General features: G+C 32.7%; 1 protein-coding gene across 2 annotated transcripts in view; it reads right to left on the bottom strand.

Annotated features, from left to right (window-relative positions):
- The window catches only part of Col24a1 (collagen type XXIV alpha 1 chain), a 373,492-nt gene that overhangs the window by 345,310 nt on the left and 3,006 nt on the right, over positions 1-25,176 (bottom strand). For both annotated transcript variants that reach the window (XM_015504738.2, XM_048814986.1), the window contains exons 3-4: positions 19,951-20,015; positions 6,983-8,355 (exon numbers count right to left, since the gene is read on the bottom strand). In XM_015504738.2, the coding sequence (XP_015360224.1) occupies positions 6,983-8,355; positions 19,951-20,015 (1,438 nt within the window). The remainder of the gene's footprint in view (positions 1-6,982; positions 8,356-19,950; positions 20,016-25,176) is intronic.

Genomic DNA, 25,176 nt, shown 5'->3' with positions numbered 1-25,176 from the left:
AAATGCATTCTATTATCATAGAATATCAATAACAAATTTTAAAATGGTTCTGGGAAAACTGAATATCCATATGTAGAAGAATGAAATTTGATCCCTTTTCTCACCCTGCACAAAAGTCAACTCTTAAGTGAACTAAAGACCTAGGAATTAAACTAGAAAGTTTGCAACTGATAGAAGAAAACATAGGCTCAACACCCCTAACATATTGGTGCAGGCACTTACTTCCTTAACAAGATTCTTAAAGTTCAAGAAATAAAACCAAGGTAAATAAGTGGGACAGCATCAAATTATAAAGTTTCTGCACAGCAAAGGTAATAAGAGCATGAAGAGAAAGACTAAAGAATTGGAGAAAATCGTTGCCAGCTATTCTTCCTGCAGGGGATTAATCTAGAACATAAAAAGAACTAAAAAAAACTTAACACTTAAAAAAAAGACCCAATCAATAAATGGGCAAATTAACTAAAGAGATACTTCTCAAAAGAAGAAATACAGATGGCTAACAAATATATGGAAAAATGTTAAACACCCCTAGGTACAAATTTGATTTCATTTGAATGCAAATCAAAACTACACCGAGATTTCTGGTTAGAATGGCAAGCATCAAAAAATAGCTGGGCACAGTGGTTCATGCCTGTAATTCCAGTGACTCTTAGAAGGCTCACGCAGGAGAATAGCAAGTTCAAAGCCAGCTTCAGCAAATTAGCAAAGCCCTAAGCAATTTAGGGAGACCCTGTCTCAAAACAAAAATATAAAAAGGGCCAGGGATGTTGCTCAGGGGTTGAACACCCATGAGTTCAATTCCTGGTACCAAAACAAAATAATAAAAATAACAATAATAATTTCTTTAAAAAGGAGGAGGAGAAAATGCCATCAGGGAAATGGGGAAAAAGTACACTCAGACACTGTTGGTAGGACTGAACTTGTATAACTACCTTGGAAAACAGTATGAACACTCCTCAAAAGACTAGGAATGGAACCACCATATGACCCAGGTATCCCACTCCTTGATATTTATTCAAAAGAATTAAATTCAACATACTATAGTGATACAGACACATCAACGTTAATAGCAACACAATTCAAAAAGCCAAGCTAGGGAACCAACTTAGGTGCCCTTCAACAGATTAATGGATAAAGAAAATACGATATATGTATGCACAGTGTAGTTTTACTCAACTGTAAAGGAGAATGAAATTCTGACATTTTTTGGTAAATTGATGGAACTGGAAAACATTATGCCAAGTGAAATAAACCAGACCCAAAAAATTAAAGATCAATTTTTTCTCTCAGATATGGACACTAGAGTGAAATAAGGTAGGGGAAAGAATGGTGGTGTACCCCTGAAAACAGAAGAGAGATCAGTGGAGTAGAAGAAAGGGATTGAGGGAGAAAAAGGAAGGACAGGAAAAGGGAAGAATGGCAGAATGAAATTGACCAAATTATGCTATGTACATATAAGAATGTATCACAGTGAACTCTACCTAAAAAACATCAGTTTAAAAAACAATAAATAGAAGGCAAACAAGTAGAATAGAGGAAGGGGAACAGTGGGAGGGAGAAGAGGAAAGAAAGTGGAAATACTGGAGATTAAAATGGAGCAAATTATTTTCCATGCATGAATGCATATGTCAAAGTGACATAATGTAAAACTAAAATGTACTAATAAAAATTGTTTTTTTTTAATGTGGAAAAACCTCCCACACTTAAGGATGGAAGAATTAATATTTCTATACTACCTAAAGCAAATTGCATATTTAATATAATCCCCATTGAAATACCAATGGTATTTTTCACATAAATAGAAAAAGAAACAATACCCCAATTCATATGAAACTATAGCTAAAGCAGTCTGGAGGAAAAAACAAAGCTAGAAGCATCATGATACCTCATCTCAATACATACTACAGGAATGCAATAACCAAGACAGCATGGTACTGATAGAAAAATCAATGCATATACCAATAGAACAGAATAGTGAATCCAGAAATAATCTTCAGTCAATGATTTTTTACAGAGGCACCACAAATATACATGGGAGAAAGAATAGCCTCTCCATTAAATGGCACTAGGAAAGGTGGATTTACACATGCAGAAGAACAAAATAACCCCCTACCTCTTACCATATACAAATATCAACTAAAAATGAATCAAACACCTAAATGTAGGACTGGAGCTGGGAAATTCCTAGAAAAAAATATAAGAAAACACTTTAAGACATCAATATAGACAATGATTTTTTTTAAATAAGATCTCAAAAGCACAGGCAACAAAAGCAAAAATAGATAGATGGGATTATATTAAACTAAAACCCTTGTACATAACACAGCAAAGGAAACAATCAACAGAGTAAAGAGAGAATATATGGAAAGGCAGTAATATTTATATGCTATTCATCTGACAAAGGATTAATACCCAGAATATATAAAGGGCTCAAAAGTACAACATAAAAATATGTAATCTGACTTTAAGATGGGCAAATTATCTAAATACATATTTCTTTTTAAAAGATATCCACTCGGGCTTGGTGGTGCACACCTGAAATCCCAGCAGTTTGGGAGACTGAGACAGGAGAATCATAAGTTCAAGTCCAGCCTCAGCAAATTAGTGAGACCCTGTGTCAAAATAAAAAAGGTGTGGAGATGAAGCTCAGTGGTAGAGCACCTCTGGGTTAAATCCCCAGTAACAAACAAAAAAAGATATATAAACATCCAACAAGTATATAAAGAATGCTCAATATCAGTAATCATCAGGGAAATGGGAATCATAACTACAATGAGATATAATCTCATCCTAGCTAGTATCAAAAAAAGCAAAAAATAACAAATGCTGGTGAGGATGTAGAAAAAGGGAAACTCATAAACTCATATTAGAATGTAAATTACTACAGCAATTATGGAGAACAGTACGGAGAGTCTTCACAAAACTAAAAATAGATCTATAATATGATCCAGTTATCATGCTACTACATTTACAAAGGTAATGAAATCAGTATACCAAAAAGATGCCTGCACTCTCATGCTTGTTGTAGCACTATTCACATTAACCAAAATATGGAATCAACCAAGGTGTCCATTAGCAGATGAATGGATAAAGAATATATGGAAGATGTGTATCATGCAGCCATAAAAAGAATGAAATCCTGTCATTTGCAGTAACAAGGATGTAACTATAGGACATATGTTAAATGAAATAAGCCAGACACAGTAAAATACTATATATTCTTAATCATATACAGAAGTCAAAAACATTGGTCTCAAAGAAGAGAATAAAAGCTGGGTATAGTGGCTCATGCTTGTAATTCTAGCAACTTAAGAGGCTCCCAGACAGGAGGATTGTACGTGTGAGGCAATTCTCAGAAACTTAGTGAGACTCTATCTCAAGTAATAAAAAAGACTAATGATATAGCTCAATGGTAAAGCAACCCTGGGTTCAGTCCCAAGTACCAAAACAAAACAAATCAAAGAAGAGAGTAGAACAATGATTACTAGATGCTGAGAGGGATGGTGGGGAGGGTAGATGAAGGGAGAAGGATAATAAGTAACAAAATACACTTAAAAATAATAAGTTCTTGTGTTCTACAGTACACAGTAGGGTGACTAGTTTATAACAACCTATTAAATATTTTATGAAGAACTGGAAAAGAGGAGCTCGAAGTTTCTAAACACAAAGAAATGATAAGGGTATGTATATATGTGCTGAAGTATCCCACTGTACCCCATAAATATATATAATCAGTATGTTTGAACTAAAAAGAAAGATTAAAATTATAAAGATATAATGAAAAAAACTGCATGGGAAAATGGGTAGAAAAAAATTGACACCTAGAGGTGAGAGAAATCAGCCTGGCCTCCAGCTTTTCAAGGTAAGATCCACTTCAAGAAATAGTAGGAAAACAAATTCATAATTTTATCACAATTCAATCTCTCATTAGTTCTTTAAAATTTATCTATTCCTTTACACTAGGCTGAAGCTGGATTCTCAAAGTTCAGCATGAGTCTTCCATCAGAAGAGCCAAGGGATTTCCTAATATTGTTTTTATTACAGAGAAGTCAATGTCCTGCCCTTTGACTTTTCTGTAGCTTTTGGCAACACTGATCAATTTCTTCTCAAAGCTCTTCTTTAGCTTCTGTGTTAAGTACACTACTCTTCTCTCCCATGTTTCTGACTATTCTATCAAATTGATGCTCTTTTCTTCTATAACCAAAAAGAAATCTTTCCCCATAATTTGGTTCTTGACTCTGTGTCAACCTCCTTTCTTTGAAAATATCCAACCTATAGTTTCAACTGTGATCTTATTGATGGGAAGACTCCCAAATTTATATTCCCAGCTTTGACCTCTCTTCACTTCAACTCTTTGAACTTTTCCAACTGATGGCACTAGTGAAGTTTCTTTTGTGTTTTCACTTATTCTGCTAAAATTGATTTTCTCTCTTAATTACTGTTTTTAGGAATGGCTTCATCATTCTCTCAATCGATAGCTTAAAATAAGATACTCATCTTTGATTCTTTTCATTTTTACTTGCTCCCTTGTGCCAAGTAATCTCCTAGTTCTACCAAATTACCCTTCAAAATATCTCTCGAATCCCACCTTTCCCTTGCATTTTCACTTCTGCCAATCTAAATAATGTCCTAGTCATATTACACTAAGTAATAAAAATATCTTGTCTGATCTGGGCACTGCTAACACACTGACTTAAAAGAGCAATACTCATGCTTACAAGCCTACAAAATGCCATACTGAGGATAAAACGTAGAACAATCAGTTTGACAAGATTCTCTTCAATCTGACACTACATTGCTTAGGTCTTTGTTTGTCTAGCATTATTCAACCTAATATAAAAGAGTTTGGGTGATAGAGGTAGAAAATCTGGTTCAAATCCTACGTCTATCATTTACCAACAGTGTTGTTGTGGGCAAGAAAATTAACTTCTCTGGACTTCACCTGATATAGGATAATAATAATAACCTTACAAAACTCTTGAAACAAGGTATATAAGTCGCATGGTAGAGATTTTACACAAGAAAATCAACAAATGATAGCTACTATGCTGTTTTTCGCATGTAAAAAACATGCCTAGTCCTATCATCTGTCAAAATCTTATTTGTTCTTTGAGCCTAGGTCATAATTATCTTTGTACATAAGAACCTATCCTGAACAGCTTAGCTTTGAGTGATTATTCATAGAAAGCCCTTCAAAAAATATTATTGTTCTTACCTTTGAACATCTCTACCTCATACACTTAGTTTATATCTATCATTAACATTTATCGTACTTGAGGACACAAGACAGTTATAAATGCCCTTCCTTTATCCCCCTTATTGAAATATAATAGCTTCTAAGCAATGACTGGTTTATATACTCTTTGTGTTCCTGTCTTGCAAAGAGCAGAAAGTAAGTAAACATCTGCAGAATATATTATTGCTATCAAAGCTGAATGCCTATTATGGAATTTACATAAGAGATTAATATCCATTTCATCATACTGACTTTTCTCAGGAAAGTAAATGGCTTCTGTAACTGTTTAATATGTCCTGCCCAATGATTTGATTTTATTGTTAATATGTTGAAAATTAACTATAATAGTTGAAAGAGTTTATTATCAGGTTTTATTTTAACCTCTAACCATTCACTCAAAGAGTTGCTCAATATCTATACAATTGCTTCAAGTAATAACCATAAAGGAAACACAAGCTAAAAAAGTGGTGTCTTGTTATCCCATTCTGTGGTTTCTGGAACTAAACTAATGACTCAATTCTATTTTTATTAAATAAAGAAATGCTTTAAGATATATTTTAGTATACTCACAATTTGAAAAAAAGTAATTTCTAAAGATTATAGGTAAATTACTTAAGGTATACTAATACAAAACACAACAATAGTTTGCAATATTGATTTTAAATTGTTTCAGATGACTCTAGACATTTTCAAATGTTGATCTCTAATTATACCTGCACAATAAAAGGAATTCCTAGCTGAAAATTCAGTCTATTATCTCAAGTATTGCATATAAATTATTATAAAAGCAGCTTATCTGAATTTTTTCTTCATTTAATAGGCTGATTCTTTTTCTCAAAAGTAGGCTGTCTTTGTGTGAGGTTGTTGAAAGTTTTTAATCCCTTACTGTATATTGACTGTATCATTAAAGACAATGAAATATGTTACTGTTCATGGAAATGAAAATATTTGATTTAGAATGATAATGTCAGAATTTGTTTTCCCAATGACTGACTATGAAATAATCTCTATCTACAATAATTTTTTATTGGTGCATTATAATTATACATAATAATGGGGTTCATTGTGTCATATTGGTAAACGTGCAACACATAATTTCATCAATCTTGTTCCCTAGTACCTTCTCTTTCCCTTCATTCCTTGTTCCCACTGATCTGCTTATTCTACTTTACTGATCTTCCATCTATTATTATTTCAATTAGTGCTTCCTAATTATATATATGAACAGGATTCATGTGTTATGTTCGTTCATGGATGGGGAATGAAATGTACAAAATTAAAATAAATTTTATACTCTGTTAATCCGTTTGATGATATTTTGCTTGAAAGAATATTTACCTTGTGCATTTAGTATATTTTTCTTTATCACAGCTTTTATATATATCCCTCTTTTAACATGACAGTGTGTTAAACCTATGCTTTTTATATACATACATATATATATAAAGAATGCCAGTCTATATTTAGCAGTTAAATTCCTGGTTGGATTTCAGCTGAACAAGAACAACATAGGTTGCTCATCACTTTACCCAGAATGAGGTAACCTTTTCAATCTGCCAATTTTTTTAAAAAAATGGTACAATATTTGAACCAGGGTTGTATTTCCATAAATGGTTATAACAACCATTATGCCAGGACACATTTCTGTGACAAATCTAATCTGTTCTGTATTGTACGGTCCAGAGAACTCTCTTGAAATGTATGATAAGTTAGTGCATTAAGACATATTAAAAAACAACAACTTACGGGAGGTCCAGTGTCCCCTTTTGGCCCTCTTAGATACTTCATTTCAAGCATTGTATTAAGATCCTCATAATAATAATAATCATAAAGCTCAGTTTCATAGCTATTTTCGATGGGATAAGTAGCATCAGGATAAAATTCACCTTCCTTCCTTAGATCAAGGTGATTATCCACAGATGGCTTTTCTGTCACTCTGTATAAAGTTGTGTTTAAAATCTGTTCCATTTCCATGAGTTCATTAGTGTGTAGATTTGCTGTGATCGCCTTCTTGAGGTTAGCATTTATATCTTGTCTTTTATGTGGAAGAATAGATGACATCTTCTTAAACAGTGACATACCAGTTATGGTATCATCCTCATGTTGTGTTATATTTTCAGATACTTTTGGCAGATAACTAAATTTCTCCTTGGTATTCATTCTTGTCTCACTGAGGCCATGATGGGTCATTGACAGGCTTAAATTTGTTTGAATATGTTCCTCCGGGATGGTTTCTTTGGCTTGAATCCCATAGTTTGTGAGATCCACAGCAGAGACATTTGCTGAATGAAGAGAAGTTAACTGAGCTTTTGATACCTGGTGTTCTGGTCTTTTATGCACTGTTGCAGAATCATTATTTATGGCATTTGTAATGCTTCTGCCTTCATAAAATGTATTCTCTAACAGCATTTTTTCATCAGATCCTTCGGGCAAGGGAGTGTGTTCCAGTCTCTTAGTAGGTGTGATAGTTGTATGAGGAAGGCTTGTTTTAGTTTGGTATTTGTCCGCGTGGCGACACTGCTGTTTCACATATCTACAGTAGTCTGCAGATACTTCTACAGAAGGAATAATATCCAACTGACATATTATTCCTTCAAAATGTACAGAGTTATTATTCATACTTCCTAAGGTAAACACACTATTAGAATCAAAAGTCTGAACTTCTGAAATAGTCTCTGTGCTAAAATATTTCTTTCCACACTCAACAAACATTGAGACAACTCGGTTTCTGATAGTAATGGCAAATGAGTGCCATAGCTCATCATGAACACTGTAGTTGAAAAACACAGACTGCTTTCCTCCAATATATACTATTAATTTTTTTGGTAGTAATTGTACTCCTAATTGCAGTCTATTTTTATTTCTAATGCTGAAGAGAAATGCATTATTCACTTTATGTGACTGTAACCCAATTAATATTGTAAATGGCTGTCCTAAGTTTTCTGGTAAAATTTTCATGAGAGGTGACTCAATATAAGCATCATTTTTAAAAATGACACCTGATTCTATTAAATGGACCCCCTGAGGTAATGGTGTAGATGATGATGGTACAGCAGTCATTGATGATGAGTGTCTTACATCTTTGCCTCCAAGGCCTAGTTGATGAAGAATATCTATGCCTGGAAATTAAAGAAAGAGAGAGAGAGAGAAAGAGAGAAAGAATCTTACTCTTATGCATTCATGTGTTCATATAAATATTTGAGTATAAGGAAATCTTCCTTGTATCAACAGTAATTTCTAAAATAAGCATGCTCTATCAATAACTAGTTTCTGGGTAATGAGACAGGGAGAGGGAGAATAAGGTGTTATATTCATTATTTTGAATAAAGTTTGTGTGTATGCACACATACATCCACACATCAATATTTGTTTTTTCTTTTAGTTATAGATGGACACAATATCTTTATTTTATTTATTTATTTTTATGTGGTACTGGGGATCAAACCCAGAGCCTCACAAGTGCCAAACAAACACTCTACTACTGAGCTATAACCCCATCCCCCACACATCAATATTTCTTAACCCCAAATTTAAAAATTAGGTTAGTCTCTCATTTTTTCCATTTGGCTAGAATTCTTATCTATTACTCCAATGGATACCCATGTTCAAAGATTCCCAGATGTTATTCACTTCAGTTCATAGCTTAAAATTTAATGACATCTATATTAAGGAGAAACTGGGATCACACTTAAAAAAAATTGTGATTTGGAAGATATTTTCTAAATTAAGTTCACATAATCCATTACACTCTATTTTCCCTACTAAACTTCTAGGAACTTACAAATCACATAGAAACTCTCTATGCTTAGGCTCTTAAGTGTGTACTGCATTTAAAGTACTTTGGTCATCACAATCCTTGGGTAATGCCTGTACAAGAAAATTTAAGTGTTTTTTATTGTTGGTAAACACCATACTTTTTCTGAAAAATTTAGATTTCTCTATTTCCCTTTTTTTGTCAATCCTTTTCTGCATTTTTTATACAATTGATAGACTCCTTTTCAACATTTATTTTATAATATGCATTTATATAATATGTATCTGATATAATTATGATTATTTAAAACTTATTTTTCATTGTAGTATTACCAATAGTATACTACTTGTATCCCTTACTCATTATAAGCTTCTGGAAGATGGGTTCTAATTGGTTCATTATTGCATCTCTATAGTACCTACCTTGAAAATAGTTTTAAAATTTCTGAATGAATGAGTTCGCCCCACCACAACTTGAACAGATTTCATATTCACCTTCAGAGTCACAAAATTAAATGCTATTCACAAAGGATGATGAATCCTCTCTTAAAAATACAGAATAGCTTAGTCAATTGTATGATATTTATTATTATTTGGGTTATAAGTCACCATCTGTATCTTTGTATGTGTGTATGTGTGTGTGTGTTCTCCAGTGAACATATATGTGCATGTACATATATGTGTGTATATATGTGTATGTATATATGTGTGTGTATATATACACATATAGTATATAGTACATATGTAATATGTATATAAAATCTCTAGCCAGAAATGTTAAACAAGTGTGCTTAGTGAAAAAAAGAAGTTTTTGAAGATTATCCAGGAATATCTGATATCACCTTAATTTTCCTTTTGCAGGAAATTAGCAGATATCTGACAATTTATGTTCATTTATGTTCATTACAAAGAACAAACATAATGGAGAATCTCAGTCTCAAGTCTGATAATTGTGTACAATAATTAAATAATTATTGGATATCATTTATGCATAATCTAGCAATACAATTAAAATTTCTCAGAGATATTCATAAAACTCAAATGTTGTTTTAGATTTAGAACAACCATCATTTTATTCATAAAATAGTTGTAATTTTACAACAATATTAAAGAATATTTGATCTAAAATATTGCATGATAATGTGTCTCAAACTTTTCATCAAAACATTTCCAATAGCAGTTTAGAACTATATGCACCTCCAGAGTTATGGTGGCATAAAGGGACTCCATTTAATCATGAAAATACCCCTTGATTTCTTGAATTATAAGATTATAATTCACACAAAATTTTAATTGTTTTCCATTTTATGGTTGCTTAATATAACATCTAAATTACTTACCAGCTAAATCAGTTAGCCTAAAGATTTGTTCTTTATCTTTGAAAACCAGTTATTTTATTAGAATATGGCATCTTATTGGTCATTCTGGATACCTGTTTCTAGGTGCATAAAAATCCTATTCATTGTATAGCTTCAAAACATTTTTTAACTTCAGCAAGTTTTTCATGAATTTGAAAATTTCATAGTCTTGGTTATCTTCTTCATAAATCCTATTATGAGTATGTTGAGTCATACTGTCTTCTATATGAATAATTTCTCTACAATTATTTTTAATATATTTTTATCTTCAGATCCATTTATTTTTCTTATTTCTATCTTTATTGCTTCTCCTGTAATATCTAATTTTACCTCAATATATAAGACTCTTTTCCTGTGACTTCTGAATTCTCTAAGTTCACAGTTTCTATCTTTGCAAATGTCTTGTCATCTCTTACTTTTCCCTGAGTTCTCATGTTTCTGCTTTATCATCCTCTTTCATATAGGTGATCAGGAGTTTCTTTGTTTTAAAAGTATTTGTTCAGAATTTTTATCTAATAGCAATATATTTTGTGTATATTCTTGGTTTTGCTGCTTTTTCCTACATTTTTGCTTGTTATATCTTTCTATTTATGCTATGTCAGCTTCTTATTATTACCATTATTTCCAAGCCCAGCAATTTATAGAAGGATGCTGTGAGAAGTAGTCCAGGCCTTCCAAATCTCAAAACTGCTACACTATTATCAGAGTTTCCTTTTAAAATTAAAACGAAAGCCCCACCTTTTCTCTGAACTCTAGGCAGTTCAGGAGGACTTCAATAGCCAGTTCTGCCTACAACCTCTCATTCTCTTTCCTCTGTATCCAGTCCCCTTGGGTGCATGCTTCAGAACAAATCCTTTACCTCTGAGGTTTGTTCCCACTTAGCCACTTAATTGTTATTTGTGCTTTCTTGTACTGTCCCTTGGGCAGCTTCTGTCCCCCTCAGATCCTATAGCACTTCTTATTTTTAAGGATTAGACATTAATTATGTTAATCTTTGCTTCTCATCCTCAAGAAGTTTGATTTTTTTCCTATTGATTGTATGTGGCATCTGGTTTTCTTGGCATAGTTTTGGGAGTTTGCAGATTATATTAATACCACAGTTTTGCTCAATATAAAATTTTAAGTTTGTTTATTAGTTCATTTACCTTTGTTTCTATGTATAATATATGGGAAAGAAAGTGGGAAGACAAATTCTCATGGTTTATACTTAAATTCTATGCCTCTTTCATAGATGGAGAATCTGAATCACAGAAAATTTAAATAACTTGACCAACATCACACAGCTGATAAATTGTAGAGCTATATTTGTGCCCCATCATTCTTATTTCTAAGGTTGTACTCTGACTATTCTACCGCCTGACAATCATTGTATTTCCCCATACAATTCCACATCTCCTTTGGACAAACCTCACTAATTAATCATGGTAGTATTACATTGTCCCCACAGAAATATCACATTGGAGATTACTCTTTATGTACTAGAGTTTGAATGCAGCTAGAGTTTGTACTTGAGGTGAAAGTGAGTTGTCATAAATATTTACACCTGGGTGTGAATACACTTAGCAAATGTTTTGAACAGATGTTGAGAGAAAATAGAGAACTCTTAGAAGGTATATATGAGGAGGGTTGAGGAGAAAAGGAAGATGGAAGGAAAGAAGGAAGAAGAGGAAAGAAAAGGAAGGAGAAAAATAAAAGAAGGAAACATCTACCCAGAGGACAAACATTTTAACATTTAATTTAGTCCTGGCCTAAATTACAATTTGGAGTTAAATTTAGATATTGGGTATCAACATATACATTAGTAAATAAATAGTCTACAATAAATTATTTCTTTCATGTTGACCCTACCCAAAAATCAATCCAGTTCATGTCACTTAAGAAATCAGTAGCCATTTAAATATTAATTCTCAACCAGACGCTATATTATGTGCTTTACATTTTTTTAAAGAATAAGAATAATGGCAGTGTTTATTAGGTTCTTTCATGTACCAACAACTATTTTAAGAACTTTACTGTAGAAAATCACATAATTCTTACAACAACCCTATGAGGCAGATGCCATTGTCTGACTGTTATGAAAAGTCAGAAAACTAAATTATTTGCCCAAAGTCACCCAAATAGGAAGCACTGAGACAGAATTTGAATGCAGGTAGTCTCTAAGAGTGAATCTCAATCTGGTGACTTTTAGCAGTGCATGTGTCACCCAACAGCAGAACTGACTGTATCTCTTTCCTCTATTTGCTTCTTAAATGTAGAATAAGTTCTGGTGTCACCAAGACAACGCCTTGCTCTTTTTACTGTAAACACAAGACCTTATGACTTCATCCAAACCATAGCTTCAACAACCACATATGCTGACTCACAAACCTCTCTCCTGGAGTTGCATATCCAATTACCTATTGAATTTACCCATAGGGATCATATGTCTCCAAAGCACTTCTAACTCAATATATTTTCCCCAACCTCATTTTTCTTACTTCAGACTTCTGTCAGTGAAAAGCCTCACAACCACATAAGCATCCAGAATAATCTTTTTGTAATAAAAATTAGATATTGCCTCTCCCTGATCAAAATCCTCCAGTGGCTTTACATGGTATATTAAATCTACATCATCTATCCCTTTCTTATCTCTCTGGTTTGATCTACTATCATTTCATCTCACCTTACTTTACTCCAAACTAGTCTTTTCTTATTCTTTTTAAAACCAGCTAAACTCATTTTTAACTCATACTGTGTGCACTTATTGTTTTCTATGTTTGGGATCCTCTAAACACTGAAGTTCATTTCCTGGACAAATTTTAATCCATACCCTTTTGTTACAATAACCCATAACTGTGAATATAATGGATTTAAGTGAGTTTTCTGAGTCTTAATAAAGTTTTTGAAACTGAGGGTTTTCCTAGAAACCCCAGAAGTTGAGGTTGGTGTCAGAACTAAGGGTGATTTTGGGAACTGCCTCTACCTTTACACTACCACTTACTTATTTTTCTCTTCAGAGATATGAATTCTGTTTGGTTTTTATTCTTCCTGGAATTTTTTGCCATATCAAAGTGAATCAAAATTTTTACCCCATTTCTTCAAGAGTCCTGCTAAAAGTATCCCTCCATGCAAAGCATTACTTACCCTACAATACTGACCAAGTACTGTTTCTTTTTTTTAATTTTTATTTATTTATTTATTTATTTTTTGTAGAGACAGGGTCTTGCTGTGTTGCTCATGCTGGCTTCTTAACTCCTAGGCTCCAGCAAACCTCTTGCCTCAGACTTCCAAGTTGCTGAGACCACAGGTGCATGCCACCACACCCTGCTAAGTGGTACTTTTTGAAGCCTTCAGTATAATTTTTGTTTGTTGTTGTTTTGTTATACACTAATGAGAAATGAATCCTTTCTTGGTATGCTAATAAAATCAGTCTTCTAAAGCTGACACATTTAGAAGAGTGACATAGACAACCAAACTTAGTTGTCTTTCATTCAAAACTTATATACTAAGCAGCACTGATATGCTTATCAAAAGTGAGAACCAAAGAAAAAGGAAGAAAGGGAAATGGGAGGGGGAGAGGATAAAGTGGAGGAAGGGAACAAAGGATGAAACCATGAGACAAAAATCAATCTTTTCTCCTTTAAATTGTTATTCTCAGGTATTTGTCACAGCAACAAAAAGCTAACACAGTACTTAATTTCGGTGAATTCTTACTCTTTTAAATTTTCATGTCTTCATTAGTCAAGGTCCCAAAGTTATATTCTTTCTAGTTTGTAGGGAACAAAATCACCAAAGTGTATAAAAAGAAATGTTAGATAGACCTCAACTTAGTTTCCTTTTCCCTGCTATTTTACCCAAACTGACCAGATTAACTAGATAATTTCCTCCTGTTCATTTTGTATAATCTCAGCCAAATGGTCTGTGTCAAAATCAAGACTCGAATGCAGGCTTTCTGGCTGCAGTTCACTGAGTTAAGGAACTAAAGGAAATTGTTGAAAATCAACTGTTTTGCTTTATTTTACTTTTGTCAACATTATGAGGATATGGAAAAAGAAAAGGCTCTGGAATATTCTCTTTTCTTTTACTAAAATGTATTATACTCTCTTTATGTAATAGGCACTGTGTTAAACACTTTACATGGTTATCTCATTTTGTCCACCCAACAGACATTTGTAGTAAGCATTGGTATTATCTTCACTTTCAAATTGTTGAAAGTGAGGCTCAGGGTATCTCAGGAATTTGCTAAAGGTCACATAGGTACTAAGTAGTGGAACCTGGACCTTAACCCAGGTTTCTGGCTCCTGAATACGCATGCTTAAGTGCAACTTGCATACTGGGTATGTTAAAAGTGACAATTGTTTCTTTAAAGTTTTCTTAATGTAAATAGCACATTTATTCTGTATAAAGAGATACATGCAAACTTATTTGTGAGAAATGAAGCTTTAAGCTATGTGTAAAATTTTTGGTTAAGTGCCCAGTAGAGATCTTTGGCAGAAAATACTTGGAGTTACTGCAGCTAGAATGAGCTGCTTCTCTGTTAACAGTAAACACATTTTGGATTAATTTGTATACGAAATTCTCTTCTTGGAGATAAGTATTCTACACATAGATCCCTACACATGTGGTTTTCACACTTTGGGATCATGAATCTGAGAATACTGTGAATGGTAAGAATTAGTCATGCATTTTGCATAGTGTCATTCATCATGGAGTGATGTTGCAGCTATGCCAATATCTCACTGGCAGCCAGCCCACCAATATAGTCAGAGTAATAATGAAGGTATGCTGTATCAGATGAGAAAAGGTATATGTATCTGTCAAATCCTCAGAAAACTCAGCCTTATATAATTATTTTTTTCTTGAAATATGAGCATTTATTCACTAGGCTGTGCCTAAAACTTTGTTATATGACAAATATAAAATTTGTATCTATTAATAAGATACTTCTGAATTAAAATTTAAAGGAATAACTAAAATCATAGCAAATCACATAGCTGTTTGTTTCTTTTCAGTCAGAGAGAGACAAGGGATTTCATATTGGGGAGTAGGTGGAAGTAGGGGCTGAAGTTTGTATAAAAAACTTTGAGCCAGGTGGCGGGTGCATGCCTGTGATCCCAATGACTCCAGAGCTGAGTCAGGAAAATCTCAAGTTCAAAGACAGCCTTAGCAACTTACAAGTTAGTGAGACCCTAAGAAACTTAGAAAGATCCTGCCTCAAAATAAAAATGGGTTGGGGATGTAGCTCAGTGGTCAAGTGCCCCTGGGTTGGATCACTGGTACCAAAAAGAAAAAAAAAAAGAAAGAAACTTTGAGACCATAATAGGAGGTTGAAAGTTGATTATGTAGAAACATTGAAATATTTAACCAATTATAGCAGAATTTGGAAGAGAAGTATCATAATGAGAATTAAGGATTCAGCTAAAATGTACATACTAAATTGAGAGACAGTCCCCCAAACAAGAACTTTTTTATATCACTCCAATAAAAGTGGCAATTAGGATTTTATTCTATAAGTAAGACATTGGAGGATCCTTCTCTAAAGCAATTCTATAGCCTCAGACATTTGTGGTTCAACTAGATGGTCAGCCAGGTTCCTACTCAGTCATCCTCTATATGAAATATCTCTGGTGACAAGTCTACCCATGCAAATAGTTTCCAAGCCTATTTTTAGTATCTTGCTTTTAAATGATATCAGAGGTACTTCAGACTTATAAAGAATTTCTGCAACATAAAAAAATCAAAACAAACAAAAAGTTTGGAAGAAACAGAGTTCAGGTAACAGAAGAAAAATTCAAAAGTATGATTCCTATCCTTAGAGAGGTAAGAATTGATATTGCATCAAAGAAACAAAAAGAGGATACAATTTTTAAAAAGAAGAAGAGGAGTAATCTAGCTATTAAAACATTTTAAATAGCAAAAATTAAAAAATGAAAATCATTAGAATAGTAAATCATAAAAATCTCATGTAAAATAGAACCATAAAGATGAGAAATGCGATTGTAAGGTGAAAAAAAATAAGGAGTTCGATTCCAAAATGCAAAATATAACAGAAATTGTAGAAAGAAAAAATAAATATGTCAGAAAGAAAAAAAATAACAGAAAAATTCCCAGAAAATGAAGGCTAACTTTCCACATTAAAAAGGCTTATTGAGTACCAATACAATAAATTGAAAGAAATTGTATGTAACAAAGCACATTATTGTGAAATTTCAAAACATCAGAGATAAATAGATGATCTTAAAGGACTTTTAAAAAGTCATGCACAAAGAATCAAGAATTAACATAGCATAAGTTTTCTTAACAACAGATCTGCAAGCTAAAAGATGAACCTTTCAAGTTCTGAGAATAAAGTATTTACAGCCTAAAATTTTATATTCACCTTAACTACCCTTAAGTACAATGATGAAATAAACACATTCTCAGAAATGCATCATTGCAAATCTGAACCACCTAAATATATATTCACAGGCTACAACTAGAGGATATAATACAACCAAATAAGGAAATAGATTGTGAAAAAGGAAGATATGAGTTCCAAGAAAGTGGTTCTTACATGAGCAAGAAATATCAACTCTACAGAAAGTGTACAGAACTAATAGTCCACAGTAGAACAGGAGAATTTTAGCTCCAGAAGGAAAATCTCCAAGGAAAAATTCAAATTGTTGGAGTTGTACATTTTGGGGGGAAAATATTTTTCAAAGAATTTTTAGAAATTTTTTTGTAGAATCTGAGAAAATTATTAATAATAACAGAACACAATATGAGCAAAAAAAGGAGCCATCTTGCAATACTGTACAGGAAAGAAAATATAAACATACAGGGCTCAGTGACAAAAAATATGTACATGGTCATAATAAGGTAAATTATAAATAGTAATTTAATCAAAAACATTAATAGAATTATATTGAGATGATAGGAGGAGAGGAAAAAGGAGCATAGGTTAGAATAAAAATGTCAAATGTTCATCATCAATAATAGGAATTCAATAAAAATGTAGATACTATTAAGAAGATTAAAACCAAAAGATTTTGGGCAGAGGGTCGCAGAAACAGTTAAAGGCAAGGGATTCTAGTTTTTGTTCATATGTTTTATTGTTTGATTTGAACTTTAAATTATATAATTGAATTACTTTGATACTTTTTAAGATTTGAAAAACCTTGTAACCACATAAATGTTTCTGAGAAGTCCAACTGAAAATAAGCACTAGCTAAAATACATATATAGCAATATTAAGGTCACAAATGATATTTGTTATCAGCATAAAAACACAATTTCTCTGATAATGTTTCTTCTCATATCCTGATTAGATGCTACACTGTATCATGCTAATTTAATAAAAAAATATTTTAGGAAAAAAGTACTTCTAGGTTTCTGATAACATACTATTTCCATTTGTTTTTTGTACTCAAAAAGTATTCTATTTTCTACAGTCAAGAGTTTTTTTCAAAAAGATTTTCTTTTTGTTAAGAACTGGAAAAAAATTTGTCATTATAATAAGACTGAAAATTATTATGTCTCTCCTAAAATAAAAGAATACATTTTTATTATGTAAATAAAATATACTATTCAGAAACATTCCGTTTTCTTATGTCTTTCTTCATGTGAGTTTCTAATATTTTGATAAGGATACGTTTTGTAAATTATTAAACTCATAATGCCAGTGAGTGGGAATTTTGAAGCAAGGGATATTTAGGACAGGAGTTTTCTCCTGAGAGATGGTGAGACCTAGATTCAAGTCTACTATTTGAGCTGGGTAAGCCACTTTTTGGATCCTCAATTGTTCATCTATAATACCCACTTTGTAGGTTCATTATGAAGATAAGAATAATATATATAAAGTACTGGAAAAGGACATGACACAAAATGTATATAGAATTAGTAATGGCTATTCTCTTCTCTGTGGCTCCAAGGAATGTAGTATTAAAGAATTTAAGATTTTGTAGTCAAACTGCCTGAGTTCAAATCTTGGCTCTTCCATTTATGAAGTTATGACCCTTGCTGTAGTGACCTAAGTCTCCTTTATCTTGGTTTCAGCAATTCTATCATAGGCATAATTATTAAAATTCTGTGATAAAGCAAGTGGTGAAGAAAATGTATATTCTACTAGTAAAGTGGTACATAATAAGAAATATTAATACTAATAATGATAATAAAGGATGTAGTTTTTTTTTCTTCATTTCCAAGTAAAGCAAAATAAGGTAACAGAAATACATTGGTCAAGAATGGCATTTCATGAGGTTACATATGACATGTGGCCTAATTTAACCATTTCCCCATAAAAGTGAATTAGAAAATGCTTTTCAAGAAATACTTTCATACATCTACATGATATTTGAGAGGATACAGTTGCTCCTCAGTATCTTTGGGGTTGATTTTCCAGACCCCTGTGGATACCAAAATCTGTAGGGATTTAAGTTCCTATGTAGAATGTAGTATTTGTATGTAACTTATACACATCCTTCTGTCCATGATAAATAACCTCTAGATTACTTACAATTCATAACACAATACAATGTAAATGCTATGTAAGTAATTATACTATATCATTTAGGTAATGATATCAAAGAAAAATATCTGTACATGTTCCATACAGATGAAATTTTTTTCAGAATATTTTTAATCTTTAGTGGAATCTATAGTTATAGTGGGCTGACCATACTTTTCTTATCTGTCCACTTATCAATTGGGTAAATCAGGTAAAATTCCATTCTTCCCTTTGCACCCCTTTTTACTCTCTTCACATAGTTCATTTATAATTTAGCTTTTCAGGTTATTACTTGACCAAACTGACACATGGTTCGTTGAATTATCATTGAATTCTCTCAGAATGAATAATTTGGCAGTCACATATAACCCTACTACATATAAGACAAACAAAAAAATTAGGACCACAATGATAATGTTTAAGTCCAGCATAGTTCAGGAATTTTTCTTTGACTTTGCTATTTTTTTAACCTTTACCAAAGCCACTTTTTTCGCTTTGAGACCAGAGATGTTATTATATTTATATTTCAATCATTAGCAATTAAGTTTTTAATCAGAAAACAGATATTTCAAAAGTTGTTTAATAAGTGAATGAATTAGGACATACATAAATTCCTGAAACCCTGTCATCATTTTACCAGAGCAACAAGCTAGCAGGCAAAAACAAAACAAAACACAAAACTATTTTGTAAATCTCCATTTGAGTTAAATAAAACTCTAAGCCCACTAATACGTAAATTTCATTGTTTCTCAATGATGCTAATCTAGAGGGAACATTTATTATATGCTTGTGTTGTTTCAAGAAGTGCAAAGGTAATTCAGTCACAGTTTGCCACCCCCAAGAACTCCCACTTAAAATGAAGTCACAAGCAAAGCCTTTTTACTGTACAAAACTTCTCTTTTATGGAGTTTGCTTAAAAATGTAAGCAATTTCACAGATGGAAGGTCTGAGTAATTTCTTAAAGGTCATATTTCTCCCCAAAATTGATTTCTTTACCCTTACATTCTCATTATACTGGGCAAAGACATTTTTATTGTTTAATATTGACCTTAAGGTTATGATAACTTAAAAGTCATGTGCTTTTGCTGTCTGGAAGCAAAATTTTTGCAAACAAATAATTAATAGGGCAATTTTCTTACCTTGCTCGTGAGCATGAACAGTAATCCAAGCTACACATAGCCCAATAAAATGAAGAAGTAGTTTCCTATGAAAATGAAAAAAACAATTGTTGGACATCTACAACTTATAAACCATATAAAATCCAAAATGAACTCTAATGAAAGATTAATAATTAAACTTTATTTTAATTAGCATGGTTAAGAGTAAATTCTCTAAATTAAAATTGCAGTTTTACCATTTATTATGTAACTTGGAAAATTTTTTTTATCATTCTATGCCTTAGATTTTTCATATGTTAAACCTAATTCATGAGGTTTATTAAAAGAACTAGTTGAGGGCTGGGGCTTTAGCTCAGCGGCAGAGCGCTTGCCTAGCATGCATGAGGCACTGGGTTCGATTCTCAGCATTACATAAAAATAAATAAAATAAAGTCATTCTGTCCATCTACAAAAAAAATTAGGAAAAAAATGACTAATTGAAAAAGTTCATGTAAAGTACATAAAACAGTACCTGGCACCAGTACAAAGTACTGAATAAATGTGAATTAGTAAGGTGACATGATTGTTATTATTAACATGTCAAATTACTACACATGTAATTTCATACAAAGAAACAGAAATTTATACACTTAACCATCATGATTGTAAGTTGATGGAAAGAGCTATTTATCTGTATAAAAGATTGTTCAGATGTGAAAGCCATTTGGATATCATTTAATTCTTGGTTCTTTGGTTTTGAAAATAGCAATGGCCTATAGATGTCAATGTTGAGCATTTTGATGAGTAATCGTGAGTGGAATATCCACCAATTACTACAAATAAAAATGTTTATTCATATTGATTAGCTATTTAAGCAAAAAATGCTTTGTGATTTTTTAGTATAATAAAACTTTGGATAGATTTTGTTGAATATTCTTCACAACTGCCCAAATCTACCTCCCAAATAAAAACCACAGAGATAATTTTGGAAAATGATGATAAGCATGCTGAAAACAATACTTCATTAACTAAGTCTTGCTAATACGGACTTTGATTATTTCTTGTATTCTAATTCAATGACTCTTCAAATGACATTTGTGTAATGTTAGTCTTCAAGAATCAATTGCAGAGTCCCAGGGAAATTGTATGTCTTTTGTATTAAGGTCTGGGGTATTTTTCTGTTTATTGTCAATAAAGTTTTTTTTTTTATCTTTGTCAATTAGTATAAGTGTATGCCCTTATCTTACTGTAGGAAAGATAATCTTTTTACAAAGTTTAGCTAACAATATAAAATTATATTCTTTAGATTATAGAACCCAATTTCATTTGTATTAAAATGGTACTTTCCATTTTTGTATTTTAAAGTGAACATATAAGTCGAGATTTTGAAAGAGCATTCAACAGCTACCACTAACTCTATAAATTAATCAATTGAATCATTACAGAAATTTCAACTGATATGGGCAAATAGTTAGACTCTATATCTTAAAAAATCCCACATATGGTAGCATTCCATCTAAATCAATAGTTCCCAAATGTTAGTCCACCTGAGGTGCTTGGGAGAAATGCAGATTCTGCCCTGATGAAAATAGTTGACTCAAAAGTTGGGGGTGAGTCTTCAGGATGCATATATTCTAACTACATGATTCTACAGATTCTAACAATCTTTTGTTACAGATTATGTAACAAAAATTTAGAACATTAACTGTTTATTTTCCAATTAGTATACATTTAAATATACATTAGTTTGCTTAGATCACATATATCTGATTTTATGACATGACACAAATATTATTTGATCCTTTCAAATCCTTTTCTACTGTATTAGAATAGCAGTTTCATACTTGTACATCAGAATCACCTCAAGAACTTTCAAAAATTGCTGGACCTCGCCCCCAGAGTTTCTGGCTCAGTAGGTTTTGGTGAGGCTCAAGAGTCTGCATTTATAACAAGTTCCCAGGTGATGCTGCTGCTGCTGTTTGGAGAGCCACATTCTGAAGATGATAAATTTAAGAGATGATAAAAGGCTCCCCTGTTTTGGACCTTTTTTTGACATTGGCTGCACACTGGAATTCTGTAAAATTTTAAGAACTACTTATACTTGAGTCCTTCTCTCCCCTTCACAGAGATATTAGTTTTAATATGTCTATGGTACACTCATTTGAAATACCAGATGATTCCAATGTACAGACAAGGTTGAAGACCATTGCACAAAATTGAAATGACTTCTGTACATAACAGATATAAATATACTTGGACATTGAACAAGATGGGACAAGTCTAAAAGAAGTCAGCAACATGGTAATAAGTCTTTAAGTTTCAAAAAATATAAGCGATGATATTGATATCTGAGGATACCTAACAAATATGAAACACTTTGCATCATCTGACTGCTAGCCACATTTTCAGTTTGATATCAGCCACTTTCCAAACATAACCAGAAAAATAATGGTGAAGGCCTAAAGGAGATCAGGCAGGGATATATATACATAAAATAGATAGATAGATATCACACTTAAAACATTAAAGTGACAAAATATAATTCCCAAGCATCTTCCCTAGATGACTCTCAAAGAGCTATTCAATTTGCTTTTTATCCAAAGGGTCCCAGTTACTTTAGAGGAATGCCAAGCATCTTCTAGTTTAGGGTACCCATGAGATTCTTAAGAATTATGAGTAGAGTACAGATACTCGTTCCTATATAGATTCAATTTATAATAAGAAGAAAGACTTGTAAAATCTTATAGGGAACTTTTAAAGTATTTTTTTAGTTGTCCTTGGACCTTTATTTATCTATTTATTTATTTATGTGCTGTGCTGAAAATCAAACCCAATGCCTCACACATGCTATGCAAGCACTCTACCACTGAGTCACAACCCCAGTCCTAGAGAACTTTTTAAATGAATTGATGGTTTTAAATAAATTGAAAAGGGTGAACTAATCTGAGAAACATACATATGTGACATGCAATGATAATTTCAACAATTTCTATCACACTAGGTTTTACATGCCAAAAACTTTTCAAATCTGTGACAACTTTACAGACTCTGGTTTTTACTAACAACTAAGACCCAGGTCCCAATATAACCAGGAAGAAAGTTCTCATCATAGCAATAGGGATAAACTTGAATGATTCAGGATTTTAAGCATTGTCACTAACATCATACACAATGAATTTCTCAGACTATCAATTCAACTCAATAGGTAGTACTTACATAACTAATCCTGTGTGAAGCATAATAGAGCTTTTGGTTAAATTCCAAGTGTTTAAGCAATTCATGAAGTATAAAGAAGATAAATGATTAAGGACTTCAAGTAATCATAGAGCCTAGAGTCCACTCAATAGGAGGGAAGAAAAATACAACTAGTCTGTTGTAGTAACACCACAGAGATTATTAAACTGATCCTTGCCTATTCTAGCAAAGTTTCTGGCAGATGCTAGTGTTATATTAAAAAATTAATTAGATGAATGAGAGAAACAATCAACCTTCAGTCAATAAGACAATCAAGTGGTCTTGAGTCTTGACAAATATATAACTTCTCTAACATCTACATATTGATCCTAGGATCAAGAAAAGCCAGTTCTTCTACCATTTATTTGTTTAGCTAAGAAAGTTCATAATTTAAAGACCTTTTGCTCTCTGGTCTCTTTTTGTAGTCCAGGTCAAGCCACTTCTTCCTTAGATGTATGCTTTAAACAAGTTTATTTCTTTCAGGCCCTCAAGTGCACTGTCCTCTCACCAATGAGCCTTTTAATGTTCCAGAACCTGTTTGGAAAATTCCATGTCCTTTCTAATTAGGTTTCAGTCTAGACTTTGTTTCCTTTGGTTCACTTTTCTTCCATCATTATCCTTCTAGCCCTTCATACATGCCAGGACTGTTAGATAACAACCCAGTATATACCCTTATCTCATTTGTTATACTTGGTTGTTTCATTTACTATGACCTGTATTAGACTGGGCACATTGGAAGGGCAGCAATTATGTCACTACCTTGTTCGATCATTATATCCCTGTTGCTTAGAATCATACTGGGAACATCATTGGAGCTCAGTAAACATTTGTTGAATGAATAAATGAGAATTATGTTAGGCTTTTAAAAGAATGAAAATGAAATGGTCCTTATTTCAGCTCTCAGAGTTACGATTTCTGAAATAAGTCATAGTTGCAAGCCATGCAAGGAAACTAGCACAGCTATTCTAATTCCTCTAATAAAATTTATTTTTCTCTTGCAACTTCACAGATTACCAAGCAGAATGTCTAAATAACACTCAAACTTACTTTCCATAAATTATATTTTATCTCCTTGATATTGGCTACACATTGGAATCCTGTAAAATTTTAAGAACTACTTATACTTGAGTCCTTCTAAGCAACTTAAAAAAATAGAATTTAATGCCAAATTGCAAGACCTTTACAACCAAACATTTTTTGCTATTTTTGTTTTGTTTTGTTTTTTGTTTTCCTTTTTGGTTATAGAAACCCTTAATTACCCTAATAGTCTGCCTGGAAGATTTAATATGTTAAATCAGTATATCAAACACTTTGAGGTTTTAGCTTTCTTTTATTAATTCCACAAAGTCACATCTAAAAGCAGCCCTGTGAAAGAAAATGTCTGAAAGGATCCAGTTTTAAAACTATAAATGTTTTTGGGTGACTAATCAGAACTATGATTTAAAAAAGCTGCTCCTGCTTTTCCAAAATGTCACCACAAAAAGATGGTGGAAAATGAAAACCTCAGGGGTTTCATTAGGGACTCCAAGGTTTAATTCAGTGGCCTAACATTATCATCAGCTAATCAGCTGCTTCTACCAAGTCCCTCCTCCTTTCCCAAGGATTGGTGGCCTTTTTTCAAATTCAAGAACTCCAAATTCTGTATGAAAATGGGATTTTTTTTTTTTCCTTTAGAAACAATTTCTTGGTCCAACCATTAACTACCCTCTCCATGCTTTGCATGTGTGTGGTTGCAGCTGTGAGGTTCTGCAATCTGATGTCGTTTTGAATTGCCCTTAATTCTCTGCAGCCCATCCCCACTGGCTCCTATAATGGAACAAGTTGGATGTCAGCAGATATCCAAGAGTTGCAAGACCCTGGCCAGAAGATCTTCCAAGAAATCAGTGAAATCAGCACCTTTGCCCAGGAGCTGCTACCCATGCTGACACTACTCCACAAGTTCTTTTCCCACCCACGTGGTGTAATTTTTCCTCAGAGTCTCCTCCAGTATTATCCATTCTTTGGTTTCTCTACTTCCCGCTACCCCCCCCCCCC

Source organism: Marmota marmota, unplaced genomic scaffold, assembly GCF_001458135.2.
Source record: "Marmota marmota marmota unplaced genomic scaffold, marMar, whole genome shotgun sequence".
NCBI classification, from domain to species: domain Eukaryota; kingdom Metazoa; phylum Chordata; class Mammalia; order Rodentia; family Sciuridae; genus Marmota; species Marmota marmota.
This window is presented reverse-complemented; position numbering and strand designations above follow the sequence as displayed.